Consider the following 21,199-nt stretch of genomic DNA (forward strand, 5'->3'; position numbering starts at 1 on the left):
GCATGGTGGGCAGCATGCCTGCCCAATCTCCAGCACCACTGGGGTCCATGTGTCAGTGCAGCTTTCTTAAAACATGTAAATGGGGAAGATGCATGGCACTGCAGGCCCCAATTATGCTGCCAATTCCCACCACCTAAAGGAGGCAGATCTGAGTAAAGTCATCATCCAATTTGGACATCCGTGACCAGTTACAAATTCTGTGTTGATCATAGCAACAAGCTGCATACAAATATAGGGAGAAAGAGGCAGAGCAGATGAAAGTCACAGCCACAAAGAAGAACACCGAGTGGTACAAGATGAGAAATGTATTCTGCAAAATACACTGCCAGACCCATCAAGACCACCTCTGGCCTACAGCTTCAGCAGCAACTGTGTGGCATTAGTCAATGCTATCGTAAGAATGAGATTCTGAAGCCAAATAGAAGACACTAGGTGGCAAAAATTAAGGTGTCTCCAGCAACTAGAAGCGCACAAGCACACATATTACAGAGATCACTGGATAACTTTGACCCACAGTTGCACTACAGAACTGAAATGTTCTGAACACACAAACTGGTGCAAGTCAAGGAGTGGGGAGAGAGACAGAGAAACTGAGACTGACCACCACCACCTCTGCATTATGAGAGGATAACATTTAACCTCCTCTGGTGGTACCTCACATATTCTTTCTTGTTCTCCTCTGTAACAGAAACATTTCTTCCATTTGGTTTGAGCTCATGTTGTAGAATCCTGCCAAAAGCGTTGTGCTCCACGCAGAAAGTATGGTCCAGAACCGGAGTGATGTCATTCTCTCTGTCAACAAGGCAAAGACTGCAAGTCATTTCTGTACTCTCCAAGGCGCACAAAACATTCTTCTTAAGTAAACATTATGGCAGGAAGAATCCAAACTATTTATTAGGAGTTGATCTAGCGTCTTTTACAATCAAACTCTACCTTTGTTTTGCTGGACAGCACTAGAGATTCTGATGGATCTACACACCCAAGCGATGGTAGAGGACTATGCAGACGAACAGTGACTTTGAGGGGCTGCAAAGTCCTACTATGTGGAGCTGCTTCCGCTCACCCTAGTCTTTTTAAAAAGCTTTCAACTGCGTATGCAATACTTACAGAATCCAAACTAAACTCTTGTGTAGTTCTGGGTCGACTGATTCCAGATCAGATAACTGGATGGGTTTGCCCAGCAGCTGTTTGTAGAAAGGAACAGTGAAACCTCCGTTGATGTAGTGTCCATGGAACACAGCCAGACCCATTATCCGACCAACAAAGTGGAAGTAAGACAGATGATCCTACGAGAAACATCAAAGAGACTCATTATCTGGAAGAGAAGCCCAATGCTGACATCTTGTGGCTAGACTTATGCCTTCAGCCATTTCCTAGTTCAATGAAAGTTTCGCTTAATGATCTCAAGCCCTCTGGATGAGAAATTAATCAATTTGCACAGAATTCAATGTTACATATACTTAACACAGCTGACTAAATGCATTCAGTCTCGAGACCACAGTCCTACCATACTGCACTACACAGGCTTGTGACCATCAGATCATTAGCCACAAACATGGCGATTCATGTTAAAAGCCAATCTACTTGAGCCAATGCAGTTAAAAGCAGGCACTTAGGCCCAATCAACGTTTGCTTGAGAAGGCTATTGTACAATCTCTCTCCATGCAAAACAACAGAGACCTGAAACAAAATGTTGCAGCATAGCATATGCTTGTGCCATTCAAGGTTCAACAAAACCAACTAGGCCCTTTTCTAAGATGCTCCATGTCACTCTCCTTCCCAAGCTTTCCATTCTCCCTACAACAGATATGGAGCCTTCTGCAGCCACTGAGATGACTCACTTCTCTGTATGGGCCGAGATTCTCATCCCCCTTCGAAGGTTTTCTTAAAGTTTTTGTACATATGCTAATCTTGCTAACCCCAAGGTTTTCAATACACGTGTGCTGCTTGGGCTAGAGGAAGACAGGCTGTTTGTCATGAGTATATACGAGGTCATTTCTATCAGTCCCATTAACACATGATGCATTCATAATGCACAATGTTGTATTTTAAATTGTTGCAACCTACCCTGGGACCTTAGGGTGTACAAGGGAATAATAATAATAATAATAATTTTAAAAAAATTAAATTAAATTAAATTAAATTAATAATAATAATAATACTCAAGCGACAACTCCCCTCCTTTAGTTTGAAATCAAATATGGGTAAAACTGTTGCAATTTGCCAAATTCTTTCCAGGCAACCAACTGTTTACCTGGGCAACCAATCTGCACCAAATACCACCCTGAACTTTGTGAGGCTGAAAAATAATATGGGTTTTGGACAGAATGGAGATGTAATCAGTTCTGCAAGGCGCGTGTGGGTATGTGTGTTTGAAGTTGTTAACATGCAGTGGATCTTCTAAGGGGCAAAACTATGCAATGAGGGTTTAGTGTGGAACTGACAAGGTAATTAACAAACAAAGTTTTAATTATTCCTTTAATGGGTAAGTTGAGGTTCTACAAAATTAGTCCATTACAAGCCACCGGTGCTTCTCCTCGGTTATGATAGGCACACTTACCTTCACTTGTCTATTTGGTGTTAACTGAAAAAGTAACAGAGATAGGTAGACTCACATAATACCACAAGTAAGGGAAATCTCAGGACTGTGCAAGGGTGGTTCAAACTGCATGTGCACTGGGAAAATAGAATCAAGCCAGCCCACCCTACTGTTTGCACATTCAACTTGATGCATAAAGGCTCCTATTTAAACACTGAGCAAAGTGCATTTTGTATACCACAAAACCAAGCATGCAGCATGCAAAGGTTGGACCCATGTGCTCTAAACATGAAATCGAAAGTGCAAACAGCAGGTGAGGGTGTGAGGGATAGTGAGAGGCTGGATCCCTCTGTGAATATATAGTGAACATCTGCAAAGGGCTTACGGTTGGGATCCAAAGAGCTACTTGAATATACCCAAGAGTCTGCATGCCGCAGTGGTGAACATTTTCATCTCCCTTCCTGAATGGGAGAGTCGACGCCACATCAAAATACTTCTGAAACTCCCGCATTACAAAAGTGATTTGCCACATGGCATGGGAGTGGCTGTTTGAATCTAAAGCCACACTGGTCCCATGGAACAAGATTGGCTGCTGTTTGGACCCCTATACCACTACCAGGGTTTCAGAGAATTAGCCTGTATTTAAGCCGCATACACACACCTGCTTTGCTTCTAGAATACTTACAGGATTGATAGAGGAGTCTGGATTTATTTGCAGCATATAAATGTTATCCGTGGAGTACTGGAAGAGTCCATAATAAGGGTTCAGCATTTCATGGCACAGAAGGTACAACCACTCCCTGCCAGACAAGAGACATATGTTAGGGAAGAGGCTGGACGGTGGAGTTAAAGCTTACCCCACCCAGTAACGTGTGGATCCATTACTCTTTTGATACAGATTGTGACTTCTACAAAAAAGAGGGTCGGGGGTGGGAGAGAATCTAGACTCGGTGCAATGTAAGGAGGCAAATTAGGACAAGCCTGTTCCTTTGATCAGCTTCTACTGGGAAAGAAAAGAGTACAAGCACTCATTTGTTTCACAGAACTCTTTGGTTAACACTCAATGCGAATACAGCGGACAGAAAACTGGGTCACTTTCCATAACCAAGTATTCTTTTATTAATGCACCATTAGACACAACCAGGCATTCTTTTAAAGCTGGCTTCATTGGCTCTGTCAAGCTGTGTCGTTTGCTTAAACCGTAATGACCGTGAGCTGCATGCTGGTGCAGACAGCTTGAGAGACCTTGCTGTGTACTTCTGCTAGTCTGTGGGGAAACAACCATGGACCAGCTAGCTCAGTGTTATGCTCAAAGCAGCACTCATGGTTCTTTCCAAATGAGTCATGACCGGAAAGCCAAGAACAAACCTTGGCTCCAGATAATGACAGTGATTTGTTTTGGAATGAAACCACAAGTGCCGGTTTGGACGTAAGACTGTCAAGGATGCTTGAGTTGAGATTCCTGCATTGCGGGGGGCTGGACTACATGACCCTCGAGATCCCTTCCAACTCTAAAACCTCACATAAGTTTATATAGGAAATCAGGTAAGAGTTTGTTTTCTATTCTGTAAATTAACATGTTTCTAAAATATTGTTTTGGCAGCAAGAGCAAGCTCCTAAAAATCAATAGAAGGATGGTTGCCTAATATGATTAAGCAAAATAATCTTGATTAGAGCTGAAGACCGCAATGTAATGGCAGTGCATATCTTTTTGTACTTTGTGTGTCTGTCTCTAGAGATTTTTTAATTGTCTGTAGCCAGCGACCGCTACAAAGCAACTCGCAAACAACACCTCCAAGATAATCCAAATGTAAGTTCTATTTAAATGTAATTTTCAGAAATGCAAGTTATCAAAACTTTACAATGTAAATATTATCAAATCATTGTATCCCTGTCTCTCTCCACACACAAAATAAAATCTTATTCCCAATAAGGCACATCTACAATTTTCTTCAATATGACTTTTATACAGGGGTGCATATTTGTTCTTGTAAACACAACTAAAAGGATACAAAAGGACACTCCGGATAGTTTTGATCATGTGACTGGTGAAGAGGAAGCTGCTAAACAAAGGGAATTCTACAGGAACTTAGTTTCTGGAAATACTTTGGTGACTGCCTGATTTCTGTGATGATATGTTGAGAGTTTCTACCTGGGGTAACACTGCATGTGGTTTTATTGCACAACATGGGTCCCCCTGAAGCTAAATGGAGGCATTTGAATAGGCTGTGCTAGAGCATTCAGCAGCTGTCTAGACAGATATAAAGCACAGACAAGATAAACTCTTGCAACATGCCAGTGATGACAAGGGAGAGGTCAAACGGGAAGCGCTCCAGACAACAAGAATTTTGTCTAGAGAATTTAAGATCAGAGAATGTATCACTGGAGTTAGACAAAAGAAAAGTCTTACTCAGGGCAATTTTAGTCACTGGCACACTCAGCCCTTCAAAGAGCTTCCCAACTCAGTTGCAAGAGAGGAATCAGCATTACAATCAGATCCCTGGATTAGACACAGACCTATCACCAGGAGCAGCGCAATGCAAAGGATCGTGTCCAAGCTCTACTCACAGTAGCCCCATTGAAATTAATGGACCTACATTAATTATGTCCATTTCACTGGGTCTACTCTAAGTAAAACTAACATTGACTGCAACCCTCAGGTGCCAGAGGGTTATATCCAAGTTAGATAAAGAGAATGCAAAACATCTTCAAAAACTATTATAGCAATTTAGAGAAGTAGATATATTATGTTGTCCTTTCTCAACTTGGGGTTCCCAGATGTTGTTGGGCTACCACTCCCCTCATCCCTAACTGCTGCCCCTGCTGGCTATGGATGATAGGAGTTGTAATTCAACATCTGGGGCCAGAGATTGAGAAAGTCTCCCTTAAAGGCTAACATTGTGGCATATACTTTTATAGGAACACATAGGACTCTTGATTTCTGGCATCTTTCCGAAAATTATTTTTAATTTAGAAGGAAGGAAATGATTGTTGTGTGTCTAGTTATTCAGAAGACAGTTTCATAAAGCACTGGATTCTAGAGCCATTGGGTATTTCATAAAAAAAAATACCATCAAAAAGCACAACTTCCAAATGCAAGGGCAAAATCAAGAAGTACTAAACTTTAAAACCTTTAATTCTGTGTTGATCTGAAGAGCAATGGCATTAAAATATGACATATGGAGGAGAGCAAGAACGTACAAGCTTTCAAACACCACAGAACCTGTCTTAAAGGCAGAAGCTGTCAATGTTCACATCTCCATAGCTTTTAATCTTTCTGAATCCCTGGAAATTCAAAAACTTGATTTGTTACTATTTCAATATTTTTTAAAACAATGCTTACATTTATTAACACCCCACCTTTCTGTCTCAGTAGGCTTCCTCTTCTGCCAGACATTGCACATTAGCTACTAAGAGGCCATCTCTCCTGGGTGGAACGAGGCCACCATTATTTTAAGCAGGGCAGGGGGCAGAAGGGGTCACTTGCTGTTTCAGCCTGTTGAGGGGACAAGGTGGAGGCACAGCTCCCTACCCAACTTGGGGAAAGGGGGCAAATAGGACCATGCTGCTGGATCAAGCCCAAGGCCTGTAAAGGCTTGCCCTTGTAATGCCAAACCTTGGTAAATTGTAGCATTACATGCTAAGGTTGCCATCATTCGTGGGTTTGATAAAATGTTCCTTTGAATTTTTATCTGCAATATTTGGAGGTCTCTGCAAAGGGCTTCCTTTGCCCAGTACATGTCATTTTAAGAACTTGTCTTTCACCTTGCCACTCCACCATAATCCAAGCCTTCTTCTCCTCGAAATTTCACCATCAGTCTCTTCTTTAGATCTTTTGGCCTCATCTTCATTATCTGCCGGTATGATTCCTGTAGTAAGAGACAGAAGTATACTCTCAGGAAATGAACACTTTTTCAACAGTAGCTACTCTTCACATATCGAGGGAATATCTAGAGGTGCCCTTCTTGCACCACTGCTCAAGTCATAGCCCTCAGGAAATTTTAGCTGTGTTTAGAATGGCAAACCTTCCTTATAGCTGCTGAACAGTGATTTTTTATCTCAAATTTAACATCATTTGACATTAGGTTCATTTTGTGATTCATTCTAATGGCTTTCATTATATCTTTAGGCCTCACAGGGGCAGCATTTTTGATAAGCTGCATCTGCAGAAATCCATAGCCATTACCTAGATGCACTGGAAAGGCTAAACCTCCCACTATCTTAGACACAGATCAACATACCTCAAATATTTCTTCCCTCGATACTTCGATGCGGCAGTGGCCAGCTTGGGGTTGCTGGAGGGAGAGCTCATGCCTGAGGATCTTTAGCTTCTGTACCAAGTCTCGCTCGTATCTCTGGGCAGGCAACTCCTCGCTGTCTTCCAATGATCCCTCACTCGGCACTGGCAAAGGCTGGTTGGGTTCTTTTAGTTGGCATTGGTGACTGAAGGGAAAGATGAGAAGATTACTCTCAAAAGGGAATGAAGAAGGAAGGATTGCCACTACAGTGGGAAGCCACATAGTCTCTTGACATCAGTATCTAGAGCGTTGGTGCGTGTTTTGATCTGTTTTTAGTTACTGCTGGCTTTAATTCTTTGAATTTTTGATTATTAACTTTTTTTACTGACTGTTTTATTCTTTTTGTAAACCATTTTGAAGGTTGGTTTTTTGTTTTTTTTTACAATAAGCGATGTATAAATTTTATGAAATAAAAGAAATCAGTATCAGGAAACAAGATTAGAAAAACTTTTCATAGCTTATAAAGAACTAGATAAGGAAATTGATTACACAAAGGTATAGTCTGTTGCAGCAAATAAAACAGTGTCCCCTGTGGTAGCTTTAACTCATTTATGCTACCATATATTGGCTTTCAAGACAATAGCAACATGCAACAAATATTTTTATACGTCCATAATACTAGCATTCGTACTTCTTTACTTGTAGTAGTGGTACTCTGCTTCTCCAGGCCCATTTTTAGAGCTATAGTTACCCTACAAAAACCCTCATGTAACATGATGAACAACTGGAGCCAACAAACTCAACAAATCTTACTTCATTATGTGACATGCAGTTTTGTACTTATTTCAAAAGCACAAATACTCCTATGTCCACTGTGGAACACAGAAGCAGGCAGTTAAATTAAACTTCAGATCAGCTATTCAGAAATCAAAAACTAAAACGAAAATGAAGCAATGGTTTTCATCAGACCAATATATGTTTGAGACCATGGAAGCAAGCGTTTGCATTAAACAAACTTTCCCTTCATCATAGGTGTTCAAAATGTAGATCAAATGAGCCCCCCACCCACCGATACGAGTTCAGTTGCAGAGCACATTTTTATGTATATAGGAAGATACAGGTAAGGGTGTGTTTGTTTGTGTGTGTGTAAGGCTGTTGTCATGTAGCAGTTCACGTGACCACCAACAGGCAGCCACACCGATCCAGTTTGAGGCACGTCTGGCAGGCAGGTGAGTGAGCAAGCAATAAGCATGGGTGGAAGGCGGCCCCGGAGAACTGTTTAATAGAAGCGGGGGCACCTCACTGGCAAAGGGATGTATAAGGTTTGAAGGGTTGTTGTTTTTTTACAATTGAGCAGTATATAAATTTTATGAAATAAAGGCCTGGGCGGGGTTGCTAGCAAAGCCTGGAACCTTCAAATTAAACAGGATGGGAAAGAGACCCAAACAGCCACTGCCAGTCAAGAGCAGGCAGCAGGCGGCTATATTATTACATATCAGCACATATCAAAGCCCTCTCGGTTTCAAAAGTAAATTGGAATGTAGTGCAGTAGGGGAGGGGCACAGTGAAACTCATTTGCATGTTGCGTTGTTCTTTGGATTCTACTCTACATTCATCAAGCATTTGGCCTTGCTGGAAGGAATCAGCTTGCAACATCCCTCTCTGGGGAAAAACAAATTCTTTTAGTACTGACATTTTCTTTGCCCATGCAGCCCCACTGCGCTTGCTCTGCTTGTGCTGCTGGGTCAGCTGCTATGATTCTGAGCCACAGAAGCACATGGCAACACATTGGTTTCTTACTTCATGATGTGATGCAGTCTTGGGTCTGTGAACTGTGTGGTTCTGTTATTATGATCTACAAAATATATTCTTCCCGACACTGTACTTCTAACTTCCCAACCTGGTGGTAGAGGTCCAAGTTCATCACAATTCACACTGTTAAGGTCTCTATGAAAAGCAAAAGAACAATTAAAACATACATATTTAAGCTTAACGCTAAAACATTTATCTTAGAAAAAACATGAGGAACTCTGAGGTGCTGGGGGGGGGGAACGATAAAGGGCAGCAATTTTTGGTTAACAAACCCTAACTAACATTTATAGAAAGAACATTTTCCCCCTAAGTATGAGGCTTTATAAGGAACTACCTGAAGTGTATTTTTTTCCCCAAACACAGGTACAGCTACCTGCCCAAACCCAGATGAACTCAAGACTGCCATACATACCTTGGTATCCTGGGGTCATGCCATGTGCTAACACCAGTTTGTGTATGTAAAAAGTAAACTTGTCCCTGTACTGTTGTCCTTTGTTCTACAAAGATAGGGAAAAGATGCTACAGTGAGCAGTCCAAAGGAAAAACTGCACATCAACAAAGTATCTGCGAAAGCTCAGCTAATGCTTAAAAGCAGCTGTATATAGCATTACTTAAAATATACTAAAATGTATTTGCCCTAGTTATGAGTAAAAAGAAACAGCAATACCAAGAACTGCATCAGATACTTGATACAGCTTACATGTTCACAAAAAGAGCTTACCATTTTTGTCACCCACCCAATTCCAGTTCACCTCACCTATACCATCCCATATCGATCCAGAAAGACACTTCTTTGTTTGCGATTATTTCCATAGGCTTTAAGAATTATCATGAACATGGGATGTTGTGGCTCCCTATGAACAGTTCGCTTTGTAGAAGGTTCTCAAGGAACCATCTCCATTCTGCAAGGCCATTTGCTTTTTCACACAGATCTACTGGGCGACGGGAAGGGGGTGAAGAGACATGAACCTTTGGAAGGCAGCTAATAGTTACCAGTGAATGTGTGTATGCCCTGTGTAAGCATCTGACACTCTGGGGAGCAACTGCTACATCTGTTTTGTACAACCTGGTGCCCTCCAAATGTTGCTGGACTACCACTCCCAGCAACCCCAGCCAGTATGGCCAATGGAGCAACAACTGGGGGGCACCAGGCTGGGGAAAAAACTGCACATCTACTAAAATGATTTCATTTGTCTTGGAACATGCAAAGCATCCACACTCCCTTTCTGCTTCCCACTAGTTATCCCAGCCCCTTGATCCAAATATATATATACTTGCCAGCAGGCAGTAAATGACAGAATATAACACCAACAGTGCTGTCATAATACCTGTTGACTACAGACCAGTATATAATGAAACCCACTCACTCACCCCGCCACCTCAAAAAGTCCTCAAAAAGAAAAACCAAGGAAAACAAACTACACCTTCATGAAGAAATCAGAAAATGTGCTTAAAAGGGAAACTTACAACTAGCAAGACAGACCTGGGGAGTTCCAAGAAAAAAACTGAATACAGTGGTGCCCCGCAAGACGAACGCCTCGCAAGACGGAAAACCCGCTAGACGAAAGGGTTTTCCGTTTTGGAGGCGCTTCGCAAAACGAATTTCCCTATGGGCTTGCTTCGCAAGACGAAAATGTCTTGCGAGTTCCTGCGGGTTTTTTCCCCCTCCCCCCCCTTTTTCTAAGCCGCTAAGCCGCTTATCAGCTGATCCGCTAAGCTGATAAGCCGCTAAAAGCCGCTAAAAGCCGCTAATCCGTCAGTGGGCTTGCTTCGCAAGACAAAAAAACTGCTAGACGAAGAGAATCGCGGAACGGATTCTTTTTGTCTTGCGAGGCACCACTGTATAGTTGACAGGGTAGTTTCAAACCTTGGGCAGGTTTGGGAGGCATGAGGCTGTGCCACTTCAGCAATACATACTCCCTGAACCCCTTGGTCTGGCTGGCTAAGCTGGGGAGCAGAAAGCAGCACTGCACAGGAGACAGGCAGGAGTTCAGGTTGCTATGCCCTTGGGACCTTCTGCACTTGTCCAGTGTAAAACTGCTTTGGCCTTTCCTACTTGGGCAACCACATGGCAGATTGCCCACAGACGCTTGAAGCAGGCAAGATATATTACTAATAATACAGCTGCCCAAGCTGGTCAATTAAAAGCTGTATGCACTTTAGTAACCTAGACATAATATTGTAATGTATTTAGGCTAAACTGTGTCACTTGGACAAGTGTCCCAATTTCACATGGAATGAAAGAGGTACAAAAATAAAGAGTGATGGTTAAGAGTTCACCAGACCCTACTTTCTCTCATAACTTCCTTTACTGTGTGTATATGTACTTGTGTTTGAGGGTGGGGGTTAGTTACATTGCACAATCAAGGTAGAATCGTGCAAGAAATCTATGTTCTCTCAAATGACTTAATTTGGAATATAATGGCAGCAGATGAGATCCAAAGTGTTGCGCAGAAACTCCTTGCTGCAAATAAGTTATGCAGACTAAGGGCAAGAAGGGAAATTAGATGGGGGGGGGAGGACTGGGAGATGGAGCTCTACAGATACTGAACACCCCAACTCCACAACCACTTGAACTCTCCACTGCATACCAAAGATTTAAATGCAATCAACAACATTTCAGAGCTACCCTCTCTGCAGACCAGATGAGTTTTCTGAAAACCCAATCTTAACTTTGCTTTCCTGCACTGGATGAAAATGTCTCCTCTGGCCTGAAGAGCATGCAAATGCACGCAAAGAGAATTTCTTAGGACACGTATCAGAGATTGCTCCTCTTACCATAGCCTTCAGGCAGGTCAGGCGATGGGGACTGATGACCATGTGGCCTATTTTGGGGGGTTTGTACATGGCCTCTCACATCAGGAGTCCGTAAACGCTGCACCTGGAGTGTCTGGTCCTGACTGGGGGATTCCACAAATCTACAATTCCCTCCTCCAGCAGCTCCAGTGCTGTCTGTGTATGGTGCTGGCTCCTCCATGTAACAGCTCAGTGGCCTTCCAGGTCCTGAGTCTTCATAAACCGTTCTGAAATAAGGGAGGCTCATAAAGTTAGAAAATTTCACACAAGCCTAAGAGAATGTTAGGGGAATTTCATTCAGGGAAATAACTGGACTTCAAGCATAGATCATCACTGAAAAAGACAGTCTCCGACGGCTTATGTCAAGGTAAGAGTGTCTTGAAGGCACTAAGCAGATCTCCTCTAACAAGGGGCTGGAGGAAGTTCCTACACTTGTCTTCCAGCTTTCTGTGCCACAATACTCTTCTGTCAGGAGTCAGCCATGAAACCTCTGTTCTGGATTCAATATTGTGACAAGGGGAGACAGTCACTTGTGAGCAGAGCAGGATGAAGGCAAAGATGCAGCCCTTCCAGAGTGAACCTTCCCTGCTTTTTACAGTTGACCAAGGTTAATTAGGTTGGCATGATTGCTAGTCCCCATTTTGTGTTTCACTTGCAGACCTTAAGAATGAACTCCTAGCTAACAAAATCAATGAGATTTTGACTCCTTCCATTTTTTTAAAAAAAAGTTTACTTAACAATTAACATGCTCCAGAACAAAAATACAGATCTTATTCATTCATTTAACTGAGTAAGATGACTATGAATCAGGAGATCCAGGGGATTCCACTAGGAAATGAAATACCTACCCTTCATTCTCCAGCAGCCCCCTGCAATCTACAACAGACCCTCCTGTGCCTATCCTGTCCCGTGTCTGTAAGCTGACTGGAATGAGAAAAAGAAATGAAAGCCATGATTAAAATCCATAGATGCAAAAACCTATTCAACCCCCGTTAAAATGCAAGGAACACAATGGAGAGGCTTCATTCAATTTGGCAAGCATTCCTACACCTTTTAATAACCCACGTGCATGTTCAAGATTTCACCTCTCCTTACAACAGTAAACACCCCAAATATTTTGACTGATGTTTTTAGAGTTATTATGGATAATACACAGACTCAGAGCAGACCCACTGAAATCAGTAGACTTAAATTACGTCAGTTGACTTCAGTGAGTCCACCCAGGGTATGACTTAGTTGGCTATTGCCTTATACTTTTATATTGTGATGATACAATGTCATTTATAAATCATAATATGACACTCCTTAAGAAAATAGCCGTTTAAGGCTACAATCCTTAAATGAGACTAAGTCTCACTGGATTCATTGTGGTTTACTACTGAGTATACATACATAGGATTGTGCTCTAATTCTGCTATTCAAAATGTGCTAAATGTGCAAATAATTATTTCTACTTCTACAAATTAAAAATAACACATAACCTAGGCTTTGATATTTTTCTAGTAAGAAATACTCTACTTTGGATAAAAATGTGAAGGATTCTGCATAAACAGATATTTGCCTCTCAAAACTGTTGGAAAGCAGAACATTTGCCACTAGGCGGCATTCTAAAATGGAGCATCTTTTTTTTTTTTTGCCTGTTATGCATTTCTTCTTTCAGAAAAAGACAGTTTCTCAAACCCATGGTTTTCCAAACATGCTTTCCAAACAGCAAGACAGAGCAACAGCCTACAGAATGCTGAGCATGCAATCGAAGTCAGAATGCAGCAACTTCACTTGCAAGTTAAACACCATACTAACATTGGACAAAACAAATCCCACCCACTGCCCCCCAAAATTTACATGCTTCTCACTGAAAGAAGTTTCCTGTCTCAGAGCAGCTGGAGTGAGAGATCTGACAAGCTACTCACCCTGGAATAATTCATAGTCTACTGTAGGCTTCTTCAACCTTGGCCCTCCAGATGTTTTTGGCCTACAACTCCCATGATCCCTAGCTAGCAGGACCAGTGGTCAGGGATGATGGGAATTGTAGTCTCAAAATATCTGGAGGGCCGAGGTTGAAGAAGCCTGCAGTAGACTATCAATTATAAAGTCTACTGCTTTATAGCTGCCGCGGAACATTCTCACAATACTACAACATTTCATATGTTAAAAAGCCCCAAGGTGACTTTAAAAGTTTTGTTTTCTAAAAACTGAAAGTGAATGGGCTATGCAAGTCTCCTATGGGAGTGAATTCATGAGCAAGTGCACTCTCCATATATTTGATTAGGTTTGAGTCTCCAACATAGGAGACATTCCAACAAAAAGATCTTAAGATGGGAAGGTTCTGTGGGGAAGACACTTTTAAAGTCCCTAGCACTTGAGCTTAGAGTAACGCCTACACCTTGAAGCTTGCTCAGAACCTAGAAACCAGCAACTCTTAGGTTTTGCACATGCCAAGGGGCTAACCCCATCAGCACCAGGCAGACACAGTTAGAACTGGGTGAAGCTGCCAATCCTGAAGAGAGCATCACATAAAGTACTTTTGAACTTGAGAACCTCTCTATATCCAAGGCTCTGAAGGAAAGAGATACTATTTTTGTTATCTATGCAGACAGGAATGTTTTCCTCTTACCCACTATCTGGCCTCGTACTGCATCGGTATCTGTGGGGTTTAGTTTGCATAGATCCAAACGCTGGTCTGCAAATGAACAATTGGAAAAAAAAACTTGACCCAAGAGTGTACTCAGCTGGCAATCGACATTCAGTACTCAGACACAAGTCACTGTCAATCACAGCAAACACTGAGTAAGTATTACATGCTTACATCCAGTATCTTTTAGCCTACTGATGGCATTGGAAAGGAGTCGAACACACCCCAGGAAGCCAGCTCCCTGCTTTTTGTGTATTTTCTTGTGGTTCCAGACACTGATGGTGATAGAATCCGATTTCCCAACATATCTAGGATAATCAGTTTGAGAAAGATACTTGGTTGAGGTTTATTCTTTGCTATGGCATAGCATTTATGTCCATGAAAACCGAGCTCATTTTAATAATTCATTGGTCACGTCGCAACTTTATCAAATATAGAAACGTAATTATTCATTAGATGGCTATAATTTTACACAGTGTGCTAAAGTGATAATGCAGCAGCTCTTGTTAATTACAGACAACCTTATTACAAACTGAGGAGCGCCGATCTCATTAGGGTATGGAGACAGAATTCAAGGAGGGAGGCAGAGTGACTCCATCAATGCACTGTGGGTTTAAATCTTACTAGACAGGACAAGTGAAGCTATCAGTATATAGATAGGCTCCAAAGAGTCACTCACTCTGTGCACCCAAGAGCAATTGGGTTTCTAAAAATAAAAGTAAAAAACCCTTGTGGCAAGCCGTTTCTGAAACAGAAGGGACTTTCAATAATATATTCCAAAATGACATATGGCTCCTTTCCTTCAAGAAGAGTAAAAACAAAAACAAAACAAAAATGCACCAGGCATGTGCAAGCCCTTAGGCACACTTAAAACAGTCCTTTGGGCCCTGGCTGGAGTATTTAGATTTCAATGCATGCCTGGGAGAGTGAAGACTTGCAAGTTATCAACAGAGCCATGACTCCATAGCACTCATGCCTGGGGAGCAGACATGCACTCTTCCCCTGCAACAGCTGTTGGAAAAGCCAGGAGTCATATAGACTATATCCTGCTGGTTCCCAAGAGGAAGTGCTCCAGCACCAGGAACAAAATCTTATGTGGGAGGGGATACTTTCTCATGCAGTCACTGCAGAACCTTGTAAGAGCAGCAGTTGGAGCACCATACCTGTTTCAGTCACCACTGCCTTCTTACTTGCTATTTCAGAAACCTCTTATTTACGGCAAGATGGCTAACGACAAAGAAAATTACCTTGAAGCCCAGCCATAAGGCAGAAAGGTGAGATATAAAATTTCAAAATTAATAAACAGATGAACATAGTCTCTCTTTTTTTCAGACTGGACACCCATTCTGTGATTTACCCTTCACAGAACAGATAACTCACAGATCATAGTGTTGATTCCACTTGGGATCTAGCGTGTTCTTCACAGTGTCAGTTGAGTGGCACTGACCAGAACCGTCCACCACCACCTTTGCAAATGGGTCAGGATGCCCTGGAAAGAATCGAAAGAAAATAATCACCATGAAGACCCATTCAGGAGGAACAATGCTACCCAACAGCTAGACTGCTTTCACTGGGCGGTGGGGGAATGAAACTATAGCACCAGTTTCACCAGCTGGCACTGGCAGCAGTGTTTGGAACACAAGCTTTCCCCCGCAAAAGATTTTGTCCACTTTGAAGTAGGGGGAAAGAATCTCCCCAAAGCATGATGTGTAAACAGTTCCATAGAATAGCACTTCATTAGTAAACTGAAATTTCGAGACAGGAGCACAGAGTCTGTGGACTACAACTCTCATCATTTCTGATCATTGACTATTCTGGCTGGGACTGATAGAAGTTGGAGGGCTGTTAAGCTCCCCATCTCTGTTCCATGAAATGTGAGGGATTGTTACAGCTAAGGCAACATTCCCAAGTCCTCATTGTATGAGTTTCCATCTGTCACACCAAGCTCCTTCAAGGAAAGAGGCTGTTTGACCATGGGCATTTGAAACAGCAAGCCAATTCTCATGTTAATTCACTGTGACTTGATACTGCCATGTCACAAGAGCAGATATTTACCAGGCCTTACACTGCCATTCCTGAGTTAGAGGAATAAGAAGGGAAGAGTGGACGGAAATTAAATTATTTGTCCATGGTTGTCGGGGTCAAGATCCAATTTTAGGAAACTAGCTCACCGGAGAAGGAGCAGCACATAGCACACTGCTACATGGTCTGTACAAAATAACTTTCAGACAGTTATGGCTCTGGCTCCTGAGAAACTATCCTTAAATGACACCCAAAGAGTAAAAAAAGGGCCTACCATCAATATAATAGCTTAAGGTGCATACAAAAAAATGGAAAATTGTATAAGAACTACTTACTGAAGAAATCTTTTTTTGCAAGGTTCTTGGCACAAAGCACTACAAAAAAAAGAAGAGGAAAACTTATCAAATTCTACCCATATCTTACTACAAACCACTTAAGCAGGGGAAAAGTGTATACAATGGTACCCCTCAGGTTATAGACGCTTCAGGTTACAGACTCTGCTAACCCAGAAATAGTACCTTGGGTTAAAAACTTTGCTTCAGGATGAGAACAGAAATTGTGTGGCAGCAGTGGGAGGCCCAATTAGCTAAAGTGGTACCTCAGGTTAAGAACAGACCTCCAGAACGAATGAAGTTCTTAACCCGAGGTACCACTGTAGTGTACAACTGAGGAACATATACAATGTGATTAGCAACTAGCAGGATCAAACATGAAGATTATTTTTCATGGACTCTCACAATGCATAGCTTGGGTCCCCATTCCCCCAAACCTTATCTAATTTATTACTATGAAGATACCAGGATAGCTTGTCTTTTGTGTTAGGGTTATTTTTCTTAGTTGGCTACTTCTGGGACATGAGGAATCTGTGCCCCACCATCCAACTCTAGGAAATTGAGTTGATATCTTTTAAAGTCAGCTTTATCGGCGTCTTCATGATTTCTCATTATGGTGAGGTGTTTGTCAACAAAGGCAATAAATAATGTATACAGACGCATTACAATGCCACTTAAAAGGAAACTGATGAAAGGACCTTCCTTAAGATTTGGTGCCGACTATTTTCTTCCTAAGCACAGATGCACTTTGGGAGGGATATTTCTTACAAGTAAAAGAAGCACACACAAAAGATTTGGCTTTAAGCTGCACTAAGTCCAGCATACAGAAAGCTCAACATCTGCTGCTTTCACCAGGAACACAATGTGATTACTGCAAATTCATTAGCAGTAGCATTACCACTACTCTTTTACTATCACATTTATAAGACACCTTTTCTCCGAAGAAAGCAAGGTGGTGTACCCACTTCTCCGTCTCTCCATTTTATCCTCACAACTCTGTGAAGTAGGTTAGGCCAAGAGAGCGCAACTGACCCAATGTCACCCAGAGGGCTTCATGGCCGAGTGGTGATTTGAACCCGGGTCTCCCAGCTCCTAGTCCAGCACTGTCCACTACATAGGGAGGGGAAGCCAACGTGGGATTTGACATTTTTTCGCAGGGCCTGCAAGACAGAGCTGTTCTGCCAGGCCTTTGGTCTGGGCCCAGTGTTGTTGTTGTTTAGTCGTTTAGTCGTGTCCGACTCTTCGTGACCCCATGGACCAGAGAACGCCCAGTCTGACCCCCTTATTTCTATGGGACCCTGTTAGTAAGTGGTCTCCTTGGTTCTTTCTATTGGCCCATATGCGACCAGCAAGAGCGGCCTGGTGAACTTTTAATTCCTTACCCCTACGGTTATGATTTGTGGCTTCCCACTTAATTTTATTTTGATTTTAAATGTGATTTGAATTGTATTTTAAACTAATTGTTTGATTTTGTGTTTTTAATGTATTATGTATTTGGTGTTAGTCACCCTGAACCTGGTTTCAGCCGGGGAGGGCAAGGTATTAAGAATATTATTATTATTATTATTATTATTAAATGTAAGGTTCTACGCTTAGGCAGGAAGAGCCAGCTCCACAAATCTAAGATGAGGGACACTAGTCTTGTCAGTAGTGCATGTGAAAAGTGAACCATTTGATGCAGCAGCAGGAAAGAAAAAAAACACCAGCTAATGCTCTTCTAGGCTGCATCAACAGAAGTCTAGTGATCAAGGGAAGTCATAGTACCACTCTATTCCGCTTTGGTCAGACCACACCTGGAGTACCGTATCAGGTTCTGGACACCACCATTTAAAAAGGATATTGACAAGTTGGGAACATATGCATGGGAGGGCGGCCAAGACAATCAAAGATCTGAAAACCAAGCCTTATGAAGAACTGTTGAGGGAATTGGGTATGTTTGGCCTGGTAGAGAGGCTGAGAGGAGATAAGACAGCCATCTTCAAATATCTAAAGGTTGTCATATGGAGGATGGAGCAGCTTTGTTTTCCTCTGCTCCAGAGGCTGGGATCCAAACCAATGTGTCCAAGTTACAAATAATGAGATTCTGAATAAACCTCAGTAAGAACTTTCTGACAAGTAAGAGCTGTTCAACAGTGGAACAGACTCTCACGAGAGGTGGTGGATTCTCCTTCCTTGGAGGTTTTTAAGCAGAGGTTGGATGGTCGTCTGTCATGTATGATCTATTTGAGATACCTGCATTGCAGGGAGTTAGGCTTACTTCCAGCTCTTTAAATCTATGACCACAGGTGGAAGACATTCTGCCCATACAAAGCTAGAATGTCAGGAAGGTTTACCTAGTTTCAACAAACAAGGAATTTAACACGGGGGACATTCTTTCAGAACTGTTCCAGAAGAGTCACATGATGTGCTTTCCCCAAAAGTGTAAATTGGTTTTTAGCATGGCACAACACCTCTCCTTTTAGATCAGAACATGTTAATCACATGTAAAGTTGCCCTAGGACTGCATTCATTCAGAGGCTCCTTGTATATATACACTGAAAGAAACTTCTCTTATAATGCTATTATTTTCCCTCTGTGTGCTGACATATCTTAATATTCATATTTCCACTGTTTCTGCTTGACTGATTTAATTAGATTTCCACAACCTCAACAGCTGCTGCTGGAAATGGAACCTCTATGTCAGCAAGCTGAACTTAAGAGTAGAGTACTTTCTGTGTAATACACAGGCACAGCCATTCTACTAGTACTAAACAAGTAATCCTAGCATAGACCACTGAGTTAAGTGTCCGAGAAGCAATGCAAGATACATAAAAGAAACAAATTCAGAAAACAGTGCACAAGAGTTCTAAAACAAGTATCCTTGAATATTGTTACATGCAATATGGATTCCAGAATTCCGGACTACATTGAGCAAAATTACATTGTAATATTTATTTCTACAATTTTCATATGCTTTTCAAAGGTCCAGTGCCAAGGGCTTTCTGGCGGTTCCTTCACTGCGAGAAGCCAAGTTACAGGGAACCAGGCAGAGGGCCTTCTCGGTGGTGGCACCTGCCCTGTGGAACACCCTCCGACAAGATGTCAAAGAGAAAAACAACTACCAGACTTTTAGGAGACATCTGAAGGCAGCCTTGTTTAGGGAAGCTTTTAATGTTTGACAGACTATTGTATTTTAATATTTTGTTGGAAGCCACCCAGAGTGGCTGGGGAAGCCCAGCCAGATGGACAGGGTATAAATGATATATTATACTACTACAACAACAACTACTACTACTACCATTATTATTATTATTATTATTAATGAATTCCACTAGTATTTTAAAATTCTAAACAAAAATAATACAAACATGTCAATAACAAATCCCATTATAAAATTCTGAAGCATCAATTCACTCCTAATGCCATTCCCCATTGATAGTAGTTTGATATAGAATTACTGAGAAACGAAAAGGGGATATGAGCATTCAGTAGTCGGCAGCATTGGTTAAAAATGCAGAAAATCTGTACATTATATTTCCATCCTGTTGATCATGATCTTAGCGCTCATCCTCATGGCTTCTCCAAATACAGTTTTTCTTTGATGGCTCTGGGTTGTTTTCCCTCATCTCTAAAAAAAACCCTGGCCATGCACAATCACCTTCATGAAACAGCCATGAACCAACATACAGACATTTGCACAAAAGTCAGCTAAAAATATTTTTGTATGAAAATACAATAAAAGGGAGTACAGGATTTTTGTTGGAATAGTTAACTAGATGGTTATGGAAGGTCAGGAACACAATTTCAAAACACAACTTCTTGCATTAATTAATGTGTATATAAAAAAGAGTGTGCATGTGCAAATGGGAAAGTGCAAGTTTGAGATTAATATGAATATAATGGAAAATTTGAACATATTAGCATGATGAACAGAAAACTGTATACAGTGGTGCCCCGCAAGACGAATGCCTCGCAAGACGGAAAACCCGCTAGACGAAAGGGTTTTCCGTTTTGGAGGCGCTTCGCTAAACAAATTTCTCTATGGGGTTGCTTTGCAAGACGAAAAAATCTTGCGAGTTCCCGCGGGTTTTTTTCGCTTTTAAAAGCCGCTAGACCACTAATAGCGCTAATCCGCTAAGCCGTCAATGGGCTTGCTTCGCAAGACGAAAAAACCGCTAGATGAAGAGAATCGCGGAACGGATTAATTTCGTCTTGCGAGGCACCACTGTACATTGTCCAACACATTTAACTTCCAGTTATTGGAGGGACACAATCATTTTCGCACAGCAACCAGCAAAAATGTGTGCTAACTGGGCAATATACAAAACTATATGATGCCACTTGTACGTGCCCTCTATGATGCCTCATGAATTGGTACAATGGTTGGTGCCACGCACAGTCTCCTTTCAATGCATTATTTTACTTATATATTGCACACGTGTGTTGTGGTTAAAAGAAAGAGTAAGGATGAAGTAGAAGTGGAGGATAATGCTCAGAGAGAGGAAAGTGGCAAGACTTTAATCCAGAAAAAGATTTGCATCCAATTACAAATGAAGTACCAAGAAACAAAGAGCTTGCATGCAGCACTTAGCTTCTGAGACTACTTTCAGTTAACAATACTGTATTAAAACAACAAGACAGCAATTTAGTAGTAGTCAAGCAGAAGGCAGTGTGAACAGAATTTCTCCTTACAATGCTTGGCCGGATTTTTAAAAATGCAAATGCAAAACATACACCAATCCCTGCAGTACACACACACACACCCTGTCTCCTGACCCAATAACTTGTACACTGTTAGTCTTAATAGTGAAACTTGCATAACTGGACACAACTTGAGAGAATCTAAAAT

The 21,199-nt window shown here is 41.7% G+C and overlaps 1 protein-coding gene across 3 annotated transcripts in view; it reads right to left on the minus strand.

Moving 5' to 3' along the window:
* The window catches only part of SMURF1 (SMAD specific E3 ubiquitin protein ligase 1), a 49,444-nt gene that overhangs the window by 7,204 nt on the left and 21,041 nt on the right, over positions 1–21,199 (minus strand). For 2 of the 3 annotated variants that reach the window (XM_079953789.1, XM_079953788.1), the window contains exons 2-14: positions 16,375–16,413; positions 15,398–15,506; positions 14,192–14,325; positions 14,000–14,065; positions 12,234–12,309; positions 11,368–11,612; positions 9,002–9,086; positions 8,578–8,724; positions 6,781–6,982; positions 6,305–6,408; positions 3,225–3,339; positions 1,108–1,286; positions 655–792 (exon numbers count right to left, since the gene is read on the minus strand). In XM_079953789.1, the coding sequence (XP_079809915.1) occupies positions 655–792; positions 1,108–1,286; positions 3,225–3,339; positions 6,305–6,408; positions 6,781–6,982; positions 8,578–8,724; positions 9,002–9,086; positions 11,368–11,612; positions 12,234–12,309; positions 14,000–14,065; positions 14,192–14,325; positions 15,398–15,506; positions 16,375–16,413 (1,639 nt within the window). The remainder of the gene's footprint in view (positions 1–654; positions 793–1,107; positions 1,287–3,224; positions 3,340–6,304; positions 6,409–6,780; positions 6,983–8,577; positions 8,725–9,001; positions 9,087–11,367; positions 11,613–12,233; positions 12,310–13,999; positions 14,066–14,191; positions 14,326–15,397; positions 15,507–16,374; positions 16,414–21,199) is intronic. The other variant, XM_079953790.1, reaches the window with a different exon arrangement.

The sequence above is a fragment of the Podarcis cretensis genome, assembly GCF_951804945.1.
Source record: "Podarcis cretensis genome assembly, chromosome: 14".
Lineage (NCBI taxonomy): Eukaryota > Metazoa > Chordata > Lepidosauria > Squamata > Lacertidae > Podarcis > Podarcis cretensis.